Source organism: Ascochyta rabiei, chromosome 14 (genome assembly GCF_004011695.2).
Source record: "Ascochyta rabiei chromosome 14, complete sequence".
Lineage (NCBI taxonomy): Eukaryota > Fungi > Ascomycota > Dothideomycetes > Pleosporales > Didymellaceae > Ascochyta > Ascochyta rabiei.
Window position 1 is genome coordinate 521,468 of NC_082418.1, and position 10,929 is coordinate 532,396.

At 56.6% G+C, this 10,929-nt stretch overlaps 5 protein-coding genes across 5 annotated transcripts, besides 4 other annotated features; 2 read left to right on the top strand and 3 right to left on the bottom strand.

The window, feature by feature from the left end:
* Positions 1 to 240: 240 nt before the first annotated feature.
* Positions 241 to 297: a tandem repeat.
* Positions 298 to 991: 694 nt separating this feature from the next.
* Positions 992 to 1,025: a tandem repeat.
* Positions 1,026 to 1,757: 732 nt separating this feature from the next.
* EKO05_0008095 (RNA-binding protein lsm5) lies at positions 1,758 to 2,270 on the bottom strand (the record flags this gene model as incomplete). Its single annotated transcript, XM_038941266.1, has 6 exons — positions 1,758 to 1,799; positions 1,847 to 1,910; positions 1,971 to 1,998; positions 2,048 to 2,086; positions 2,137 to 2,193; positions 2,243 to 2,270. 6 exons carry the CDS (start codon positions 2,268 to 2,270, stop codon positions 1,758 to 1,760), a joined length of 258 nt encoding a protein of 85 aa, XP_038796560.1.
* A 322-nt stretch (positions 2,271 to 2,592) lies between these two features.
* On the top strand, positions 2,593 to 5,178 carry EKO05_0008096 (Exodeoxyribonuclease I; the record flags this gene model as incomplete). Its single annotated transcript, XM_038946444.2, has 1 exon — positions 2,593 to 5,178. The coding sequence occupies one exon, from the start codon at positions 2,593 to 2,595 to the stop codon at positions 5,176 to 5,178; it is 2,586 nt and encodes an 861-aa protein (XP_038796561.2).
* Positions 5,179 to 5,345: 167 nt separating this feature from the next.
* Positions 5,346 to 7,167, bottom strand: EKO05_0008097 (2-acylglycerol O-acyltransferase; the record flags this gene model as incomplete). Its single annotated transcript, XM_038941373.1, has 2 exons — positions 5,346 to 6,360; positions 6,413 to 7,167. The coding sequence occupies 2 exons, from the start codon at positions 7,165 to 7,167 to the stop codon at positions 5,346 to 5,348; spliced, it is 1,770 nt and encodes a 589-aa protein (XP_038796562.1).
* Positions 7,168 to 7,644: 477 nt separating this feature from the next.
* Positions 7,645 to 8,889, top strand: EKO05_0008098 (uncharacterized protein; the record flags this gene model as incomplete). The annotated part of the gene is made up of 2 exons (XM_038941287.1): positions 7,645 to 8,188; positions 8,240 to 8,889. The coding sequence occupies 2 exons, from the start codon at positions 7,645 to 7,647 to the stop codon at positions 8,887 to 8,889; spliced, it is 1,194 nt and encodes a 397-aa protein (XP_038796563.1).
* Positions 8,343 to 8,376: a tandem repeat.
* Positions 8,890 to 8,964: 75 nt separating the features above from the next.
* On the bottom strand, positions 8,965 to 10,702 carry EKO05_0008099 (uncharacterized protein; the record flags this gene model as incomplete). Its single annotated transcript, XM_038941511.1, has 5 exons — positions 8,965 to 9,823; positions 9,870 to 10,141; positions 10,189 to 10,373; positions 10,424 to 10,490; positions 10,544 to 10,702. The coding sequence occupies 5 exons, from the start codon at positions 10,700 to 10,702 to the stop codon at positions 8,965 to 8,967; spliced, it is 1,542 nt and encodes a 513-aa protein (XP_038796564.1).
* Positions 10,703 to 10,751: 49 nt separating this feature from the next.
* Positions 10,752 to 10,799: a tandem repeat.
* The last annotated feature ends 130 nt before the right edge of the window (positions 10,800 to 10,929 follow it).

Genomic DNA, 10,929 nt, shown 5'->3' on the forward strand with positions numbered 1-10,929 from the left:
GTTCGCGCATAGCGGGGCTACGGCGTGTAAAGACCGTGCGGTCACAATTGCTTGGTGGTGGTGGCAGCCATTGTCGAGAACGGGGAGCAGGATTTTGGGCTTTCACGGGCCTGAGGTCAGAGGGGTGGACTGACAAGCGGGCGACGGCGGGGCTTTTCACGGCGCACTCGAGAGGCTGGCGCGGAGTGCACGAACCGAAAATGTGCAGGGTGCGGGAATGAAACACAACGGTGAGTGGTCCAGCGACCGCAGCAGCGCAGCAGCAGCGAGAAAGCGAGCGAGAAAGCGAGCGAGTGACGCTGGAGGTGCTGGCAACATCGCAGACGACGAAGCGATCGGCCGTTGGCGAAAGACGGCACATGCAGGGCCTTTGCTGGAAGCGGACTACGGCAGCTTTAGGCCTGCGACACCAGACGCGTGCATGGCAGGGAGTATCATCTGCATCGAGATGGCCAAGCGCCCCTGTTGGTCTGTTGGTCATGTTGGCCTGCTGTGACATTTGGATGATTGTAAGATGCAATCATCGTCTTGGCGCGAGCGTGCGGTGGTCAGTCCTGCGCTCAAGCACACAGGCACAGGCACAAACACAGCAACGTCTCTTCCGCCTCGGTCTGTAATTCGGCGTTGCCTGGGGCAGTAGCGTGTCATCATTGGCTGGACCGGCTTCCATCATCTTTGACACGGAAGTGGCCTATGCCCATTTAACGAGGTCCTAGTTTAATCAGATCTTCGATCACGGCGGCGTGCCGGAGATTGTTGCAGCTGCCGGCACCCCACCCATCCATGTATTCCTCCGTGACTTGTGGCTGACCAAGGCTTGCTGCCACCTTTCCAAACACCCGCATGCCTGGTCGGCGCCGAGGGCGTGCACAATCAGCGGACAACACACTCTGCTCCCGTGCTGGACGACCTACTGTACGACAGATTGAGTTGAGCCCGGCTTAGTACTCAAGGCGTCAGGACAAGCGCCGTCGAGCATCGAGTGCGTCGCATCGAAGATCGAGGATCGAAGATCGAAGATCGAAAACGGGAACAGAGTTCGAGACAATTCCGCTTTGGACACGACGCGGGCAGTTGGCACAAGACCGAACATGTACTGCGTGACTTGGCTGCACGATGTGGCGAAGAAAGCTCGTAACCTCGTCATCGCGTCTAATGTGTCGCTATCGCACGGTCAACTTCTCCATGCCGGCAACATGGAGATCAGCTCCCAGTCTGATGGTTCGCTAGCTGCAGTACCTCCCGCTTTCCACGTAGATCACACACAGATTCGCTTGCTCGATTGTCTGGATAAGGTTATGGCAGATTCAAACACCCAAGGCGATAGTTGACCCAAGCAGAGGCCGACATTCGCATTGACATACAGGTCGACCATTTTCGTACTCTATGAGTACAGTACATGAATACCTTAAGACTGCTGAGGTCACTTGTTGTGCATCAAACTACTGTTTATCGGGGCGTTATATGACGCCGGTCCCACGTGCATGTGCTGACCTCATCTTCTACGATTGGTCGCTATGTCGAGTGCTTGCTAACTTCACCATCTTGCCGACACGCACCGGCGACCACGTACACACAGTCTGCACGGTTTGATTGAATTGAGACGACATGCTTGCCTGCCCGATGCTGATCTTCTCGACCAAATGCTGGTTCGAGTGGAGCTTGGTTTCGTGCTGTTTATTCGTCCCTTGCAGAAGCGTGATACGGAACTTCGCTCGAGACGCGTCGTATCATGGATCGAATTCCGTTCAGACCAACTATTCTTCGAGAACCGTCTGGCCATCGCCTCCGGGGACCATCTGGAAAGTGTCAGAGCAGCAGTTGTGATGGGTTCAGGCCCTCATACCATGCAGATGTTGTTCCCGTTCAGCAGGATCTTTGGCAATTTGTTGTTGCCTTCTGCGGGATCACTGAATGGGTCAATCAACGTTAGGCGCTCCTATCTACGTGTGCTTTCTGGCGCCGCTTACATCTCAGTCACGTCCTCCAGAACCATGTCTGCGACGCCGTTAGTGCAGTCCCTTCAACACGCGTTTGGACTACTCACTGACGTAGTCGTCGAATCCGACCAGCTTTCCAGTGAATTCTGTCACTGCTCAGCAATAGATCTCTGCAAATCGAAGTGTCTAATCATACCCTTTCCGCCATTCATGATGACCCAGATCTGCGAGCCAACGCACTTGTCAATGAGTTCTATGAGAGGTTAGTGGTGTACCGTTGCTTTTGTTGAGAGGAGTAATACCAAGGGGAAGCAGGTTCTCCAGCGACATGGCGATTGCTGTGTTGTGTTTGATAGTTTGGTATGATGTTCTTGGTGTTTGCCGTGTAATCAGAGCTGAGGTTGTCGTTGGGTGTATTTGATAGCTTGGCGCACGAACCAGCAGAGAAGGCGCGCTAGCCATGATCCACTGGTCGACCGCCTCGAGCCGCCAGCGTCAGTCAACAAGGCAGACGCCGCACGATGCACTTACCACCAGCCCAGCCTGCATACCTTGGTGCCTAGCCGGAGCACTACGATGGAGGGTTATGCTCTTCAGACAGCGCGTGTCTTTCCAAGGCGCGTTAGGTCTTCGCCGACGCGGTTACCGTAAAATGGCAGCATATAACGCGCCTGCGAACGCCTACCACGGATCTTCGAGGTACTGTACATCACAGCTGGCCAACCGTGTCTCAAACTCACGATATGACAGTCTGTGCCAGTCAAACTCTCTGACCTCTAGCTCGTTACGGCCGGTGTTTGGTTATGCCACCCAATCTACCTCCCCAGCATCACCACCCCCAAGAGACTATCGATGGAAACGAGGACGACCCGTGATCTTTTCGAGCCGCGCCTTTGGTACGACGCCAGTAGATTTGCCTGCGCAAGTTGATCATGCTGCAGCTGCAGCTGGGCCCGAGGCGCACGGCGCTCAGCAGGTACACAATCAACAAGAGCCGGGTACAAGCTTGCCTCAGTCAAATCAGCGCTCGACAGGATATGGTGGCACTGTGGTTGCTATGCACCAAGACATTTCCGCAGAACTTTCAACTTGCGCCGCAGAACACGATCGCTCAATATCTGCTCACGTAGATCCTGCAATCACGTTCAATGCACAGTCAGAGGAAGATCATACGGCAGGCATATTGAAACTGTCATCTGCAGACATTCCCAGTGCTCCCGGCACCGACTTCCAAGCTCAGTCGTCACTGACAGGAGACAGGATAACGGATGACGCAGCTGACACGGACTTTCTACAAAGTTCCAATTCTACCGAGCAGGAAGATGCTGCCTCTGAAGGTGATGAGATTAGCGAGGAGATGAGTGAGACCCACACACCTCTTGAGTTCCAGATACCCGAAGATTTGTTGCGTGCCGCAATGAATGCTCCCGATAATAGTAAGGCAAGTTTCTGGAGCAGCAACCTTTACCGCGGGCCCAAAGACAAGCGAATAGCTGTGCACTACTGCAAATCCAAAGAAGTGGCTGAACGAGTCGCTCAGCATTTTGTCAATCAAGCTGTTGTCGGCTTCGACATCGAGTGGAAGCCGTACGCAGCAGCTTCGTCGATTAAAAAAAACGTGTCTCTGATTCAACTTGCTTGCGAGGACCGGATCGCGCTGTTTCATGTAGCTCTCTTCAAGGGTACATCTGCAGCGCAACTCATGCCACCGACCTTGAAACTGATTCTGGAGTCACCAGACATATACAAGGTGGGTGTCGCTGTCAAAGGAGATTTCAGTCGCATTATCAAGTTTCTGGGAATCGAGCCTCAAGGCGTCTTTGAGCTTAGTCGACTGCACAACTTGGTCCAGTTTTCCGCGACAGAGCCAAGTAAAGTTACGAACAAACTCGTGGGTCTTGCTACGCAAGTACAGCAACACCTGCAGTTACCCTTGTACAAGGGCGGCCACCTGGTTGACGACCCAGAAGACTTATCAAATGTCCGCTCCAGTGACTGGAGCCTGCCGCTCAACACACAACAGATCCACTATGCTGCTGCAGATGCATACGCCGGGTTCCGCCTTTACGATGCGCTCGAAGGGAAACGAAAGCAACTGAAGCCGACACGGCCTCGGCCCCTGGTCTGTGACTACGACTCGAAGCCTAAGCCTAGAACTAGCAAGCCTCCGAAGAAACGCAGGACTAGCCCCAAGACGGACGCTGTTGCGGTTGGTGTTGCGGGAGAAGCCGCTGCGCCTACGGAACAAGAGGAGGCTGAACAAGCCTCCGAAGAATCAAAGGATATGCAGGAAACAGAGGGCTACGGGACGGCCCAGGAAGAGCTCATCGACAGTCACCAGCTCGAAGGGGAGGAACCGGAGTCCTCGCAAGAAAGCTACGAGGAGACAAGTGAGAGTGAGGACGACCTCTCCATCGACTCAGTGCTCTCCACGCACGAAGGGATCGCTGCTGCAAAGACAGATCCGAGCCAGAAACAAGTCGGTCGTATCGACTTCAGTCAGCTCAAGGGGCCTGACCCTCAATACCCAAATCTTCCGGATCTTGGTGGCGAGCAGGCTCCCGCGTTGTCTTCAGATGGAGCTAGCATCGCGGATACTGGGGAGGAGGAGCGACTTGAGGCCAACGACAATGTTGCCAAGGTACCACTTGAAATTGATTCGGGTCAAGACGAGTTTGAAGACTCGGAGCTCGAGGAAGCACTGAGGGGATTGAACATTGATGGAGACGGGAAGCTTTGGGGGGACACTGGACCATCTGGGACAATCATGCCTCCCACGCAGCCAGACCGTTTGCGCAGATTGGGTTCCAGCGCCGAGCAGCCACAGGTGATCGAAGAAGCGCGCGTTGAAGTCGTCGAATCTCTCCCTTCCCCAGCCCAAGGAACGACCCACACACCAGACTACGACCTCGCGACCTCCTGGGCACAGAGCTACCTCGCCTCTACCATTCCCTCACCGAACGCGCGCACGCCATCGCACATACGCGCCACGGTGCCGCACCTGCGCGCATACAGCCTGTGGCACCACCAGGGGCTCTCTCTGTCTGAGATTGCGGGCCGCTTGCGCGATCCGCCGCTTTCGGAGAGCACGGTGGGGAGCTATGTGTTGCAGGCGATTGTGCTGGAGAGGATGGAGTATGACAGGGAGGAAGTGAGGCAGGTGCTGATGGGTATGCCCGAGGCGTTGAGGAGGGGGAAGTGGAGAGGGTTGGCAGACAAGGTCGGTGTTAACGGATAGGCATGAATCTTGATAATGATTTGCATTTTGGAAGAATTTGTCATGACCTAGCTCCGTTCCCTGCATTAGGTGTATCTAGTAATGTGCACAGTAAAACTCCACCATAGTGTACCAATCCTACAAAGCAAGGAGACATTCGCGATCGTGTCGTGCAGTACGTCCGCCCACTACTCGACGATTTCCAGCTCGCCAGTCCTCTGCTTAGCAAATGTGTCCTTGTGCTCGTGCCATAGGCGCATCAACTCGTCGATGTACTGCTCGTGCACCTCATCCATATACTCGGGGCTGGGATGCTTGTCCTGCACAACCCTGATGGGCCTACCAGCGACAATGTTGATGGGCCTCCGATAGGGCATCATGCCAACGTCGTAGTTGAAGATGCCGCGGGCGTGGAAGATGGGGACGGTGAAGCCCATGAACTTCTTGACGAGCATCTGGAACTTGTGGAGTAGAGGGTGCGACTCGCTGTCGACCTGGTCGTAGATGTCGTTTTCGCCAAACGCGAGCACGGGGACGAGGTCGGCACCGGTACGGATGGCCATCTTGACGAAGCCCTTGCGACGGCGGAGGACGAGGCGGATGACGCCGGGTCGTGCATCGAGTGATTCGCGGGCGCCGCCGACGACAATGGTGATGGCCCGACCCATGCCCTCGCCGTTGTGTCCGCCCTTGGACAGGATGTTCTCGCAGGACTCGCGCGAGACTGAGGCCATGCCGAGACGAAGTGCGTACTCGCGGTAGATGGGGTAGCGAAAGTTGGAGTCGAGCGTCAGCAGCGCGTTGGTGATGCCCGGGAACAGCTGGGAGAAGCCCAACGCTTCTGTAGCAAAAGCAGCAAAGGCGCCGTGGGAGATGATGCCGTGTGGATGGTAGCCGAAGATGTACTTCCTCGTAGGCTCCAGCTCCTGCGAACGGTGCAGGCGAGCAGGGAAATAGGAGGCGAAGAGCGACCAGACCTTCAGCCGCCTCACGCGTTCGCTGCGGAACGACAGTTCTCCAGACGTGCCGGCGTTGGAGAAAAGGACGTATACAGTGTAAGGCAGCAGAATGGGCCAGAGAAGGGGAATGCTGCAGAGGAAGAAGAAGATGGCGAGCGAGCCAACGATGCTCAGCGTGTGCATCAACACGGCGCATGTCTGGAGTCGGCGCTGGAGAGGGATGTTCATCGGTGCAAATCGTATCCTGCAGTGGTCAGCATTTGCGTCCAGGCGCAGTGTTTGTTCCACAAACGCACTTGCTCTTGGCCCACCCAGCTCCTGCCTGTCGACCAGCCTTGAGCTCTGAGTTCCTGCGCTTCGATGGCTTGTCAATGCGGCGATCTTTCTCGGCCTCCTTGGGTGGCTTGACCGTCGTCAATGCATCACCGTTGACGAGTCGAGGCTTCTCTTGCAGAAGCATGTCGTCGACCTTCTCTCTCGCGTCGTGTGCTTCTTGCGTCAGCGTCTCCTGCTTGCCGTCCGCCTCCTTGCCGAGGTCGTTTGCTTTGTCCTGGACCTCGGACGCTGCACTCTTGAGATCGTTCTTTATCGACACGCCGTACGTGCGCCCAACAGAGCCCAGGGAGCTGCGCGAGCTCTTCTTGCGGTGCGTCTTCGCCTTGGGGCTCTTGGGCGTCTCGTCGATGCCAGTGCCTTCGTACGACTCCTGGTCCTTGATTGACGACTCTTTGGGCGATTGCTGTGTCGCCTCGGCCGCTGACTTCCTGTCGTCGTCTTGGTGCCCGTCGACGTCGACGATCCTGAGAATGCCAACGCCATTGGTCTTGGCCCCCTCTTTCTCAACATTATCGGCGTGCGCACTGCTCTCAGCAGCGCCGTCGGTGCCATTCGCATGTGATGGAGGCTCGAGCGCTTCTTCGGCGGCGTCGGCATACGACTTGGGCGGCAGGTGCTGGGCTTCACGCTCCTCGGGCGCGGCAGGCTCTGCGTTCAGCGACATGGCGACGGGCGGGGGGAGATGGTCAGGTCGATAGTTGACCCACAGCGACATGAGCGTGGTTTTGTTGAACGATGCGCTGTTTGAGCTTTCCCTAAGCTGCAGCGAGGGATGACGTACAAGTGGCTCCCCGGACGGAAGCCGCGTGCGACGCCATCATCACGTCGAAGCCTATTTCACATGCGTCGATTGCGTCGATTGCGTCGATTTGCGCAACAACCGGATGCTCGGACGATTCACTCGACCGCAAGAAATTCGCCAATACTAAGTCGTCGTCTCGACAGTTGTGGCGCATGATGAACCGAGGTGGGAGGCGGCTCTCTCACTTCAACTTCAACACCGCTCACCTTGCCACGCTTCTGACTCGTCACTTCCAGGACACGTCTTTGCCGTGAATTGTCATGACTTGCATTTGCTATCTCGCCAGGAAATACGGCACGCCCGTTCCGCATGATTGACGTTCAATACCAGTTCTGCCAAACTTCGTATTTATACATCATCTCGATCAAGCAGAGTAACCATTGAAGAGCCATGCAGACAACGCCAGCACGCTCGTCTCGCACAACAACGAGCCGGAGACGAAGTGCAGCATCGGCTCTGGGCCTCAAACGCGCAGCTTCATCGCCGTCAAATGCCAATCCCTCCAAGAGGTCACTACCCACGCAAGAGTCAACTGTCTACGACGATGAAGAGCTGGACGACCTGGGCGTCGTAGTATCCCTGGCCTCAGACCTCAACTTCCGCGACGTACCTCAGTACATGGAGTACATCCGGAACCGCATGTTCAGCGACATGCCCGAAAGGGCTGGGATGAACAGCACCAGGATCGCAGAGGTCTTGAAATTTAGAAGACTACTGCCGCCCTTTGTCACCGTTGCGCATGTCGACGCACTGAGCACGAGCTCGACCACAGTGGAAAGGGAGATTGCGGAGCTGGCGAAGAAAGGTGTCGTGAGAAGAATCACCATCCCGCAGAGGGGCGTGGGCGCTGCGGCGGTGGGAGACGGGATTGCGAGCGTGAAGGAGTGGCAGGGGCTTGTGAGAGCGCATGGGGGGTTGAGTGATGAGCTCAAGGGTGAGCAAAATTTCAATCGAGCATGCAATAACCTTCGTTGACACTGAATAGACAAGTACATCCACCTCATGGACGCCAACCCAACATCAACAATCATCCCTGGAACCGCCGTCACGCCATCTGAAACCGCCATACTGACAGGCACCGGCCTGCTCACCTCCACCACAGCACTCACCACCACCGCCTCCGCATTCTTCGCCTCCCCTGGCGCATCTTCCCTCGCTGCAATTTCCACCTCGGGCGCTCGCCACGCAGCTGGCTCTTTAGAAGCTGTTGGCGGCGCCTACGCGACCCAGCACATGCACGGCGGCACACCGCTCTCGCGCGGGCCCTCCACAAGCGCCTTCTCCTTCTCCTTGCCGCACACAGGCATGCACATCAAGCTGCTCGTGGATGCGCGGAACCACCTGCTCAGCCTCGTCAAGAAGAGTAAATTCAGGGGAGTGCCACTCGACGTGCTACGGGAGCGTTGGGACGGCGGTGTGGCTGCGGCTGCGACTGCTGGGACTGCAGGTGCGGAGAGGGAGGAGCGCAAGAGGGCTAGGAGGGAGTTTGTTGGTGTCCTGCCTGGGCGGACTAAGAAGTGGAGGCAGTTCTATGGTATGCGTTTTGAGTGGGTGTTGGAAGAGTGTGTGGGGGCAGGGCTGGTGGAGGTTTTCGAGACGGGGAGTGTGGGGAGAGCCGTGAGGTTGGCGTCTTGATGGATCACAACAAATTCACCCTGCATGTCTACAAAAGTACTACGATCGGCCTACCATTCCAACAAGGACCCAGACTCAAAGAACGTACTCAAAGTCCGGCACCTTGTCGCCCATCTCGTCCACCTCATCCTGGCTCTTCCCCTCGACCCACTGGTTCCGCAGTCCGTCTCTGCGCTTCTTGTTCTCCCTAGCGAGCATGAACCTCGTCACCACACTGCCACCGAACAAGAACAGCGTCAGATACGCAAGCACAACGCCATGGCCGAGGAAGTAGCGCGGCTTATCCCTCCCGCGGTAAATATTCGAGCTGACGACGCCGTTCAGGTTGCCCCAGCCAATAACAAAGCCGATGGTGACGCCGCGCTTGTACACGCCCTCGACGTTGTTGGACGTCCAGGATATCGTGTTGGGGATGCACGGGTAGATGCCCAGCGCGCCCAGGAACACGCCTGCGTACTGCACGTGCGCGTTGCCGCTGCCCAGCAGCATGGCGAAGCCGGCGATGCCGAACAGCGACATGCCGATGTTGCACAGCCCGCGCTGCTGTGTGCGGTCGGCCAGCCAGCCGATGAAGACGGTGGCTATGGCAGCTACGGCGTAGGGGGGCACGGAGAGCAGGTTGGCGGTTGTGGCGGAGTACTGCGGGTTCAGCCCCTTGATGATGGTGGGCAGGAAGAGGGCAAAGGCGTAGAGCGAGGCGTCGGCGCCCATGTATATGATGGCGTACATTGTCGTTTTCCAGTCCTTGACGGATTGCCAGAAGTACTTCCATTTGAACGATTCGACCTTGGCCGACGACTGCTTGTCAAGTGCGAGACGGCGCAGGACGCGGGCCCGGTCGTCGGGCGAGAGGAATGTGGCTTCTGCGGGGAAGTCGTGCACCATCCAGTAGCTGGCGATGCCGACTACGACCGTGGCGAGGCCTTCGAGGATGCTACAGCGGTCAGTATACACACGGCTTGCAAAGGGTGTGGACGTACAAGATCCACGCCCATCCAGGCTTGCCGCCAACACCTTTCATCTGAGCGATGCCGGCCGCGAGGAGACCACCAAACGATCCAGCCAGCGCTGCAGCCGAGAAGAAAATAGCAGCCCGGATGCCAAACTCGGACCGTTTATACCAACAACTGATAAAGTAATTAACTCCGGGGAAGAGCCCAGCTTCAGCAAGGCCGAGGAAGAATCGACAGGCCATCAGTCCGGAGTAGTTTTTCACCAAGCCCATGCAGCACATGACGATGCCCCAGGCGATCTACAACGTCAGGAGGTGATCTGTCATTGGGATGAAGGGAGACATACCATGATCATAGGGAGGAAGACGCTGGGACGCATCTTCTTGAGCAACACATTCGTCAGAGGCTCGAACACGGAGTAGCTGACGAAGAAGATGGTGAGCGTGGCGTTGTACTGGCCATCCGTCATGTGCAGGTCAGTTTGCAAGCCGTCGACTTTTGCATTTCCGATGTTCGTTCGGTCGAGGAAGGCTTTCGTGCGGTCAGGACACTGGACGAACGGTGGAGGAGTGGACGCTTACAGATCAAATACAGGAAAGACAGCCATGGGATCAGCTTCAAGTCCAGCTTACGGAGGAGCTTCTTGTCCTGCAGAGCGTTAGTGGGCTTCGTTGCACAGCACAATCCTGCATGAAGCGTACCTCAGCTGCGCGCTCTTCGTTGCTGAGCCCGGCATCTGGGTCTGCGAGTTCGGTGAGCGGATTGACGACCTCCTGGTGCATGCCATGGTGATCAATTTTCCCCTCCAGGCTTGAGCTGTCGCGGTCACCGTGCTTCTCGTGATCGATTGCAGAAGCCATGTTGAGCAGCAAACACTCTCAGAGTCTGTTGAAGTGTGTGCGAACCGTGGGGAGGGAGGGAGAGAGGGAGGGAGGGATGGATGGACGGATGGATGGACGCGAGCCGCAATCCAGCGATCAGCAAGCGTAATATACACAGTACTTTCACCTCTGACGTGTGTGCCAGTGACACACACGGCTGGGCCAGTTCACCCCGAGGCTAAGTGATCGCCTGTCACCAGTTACGG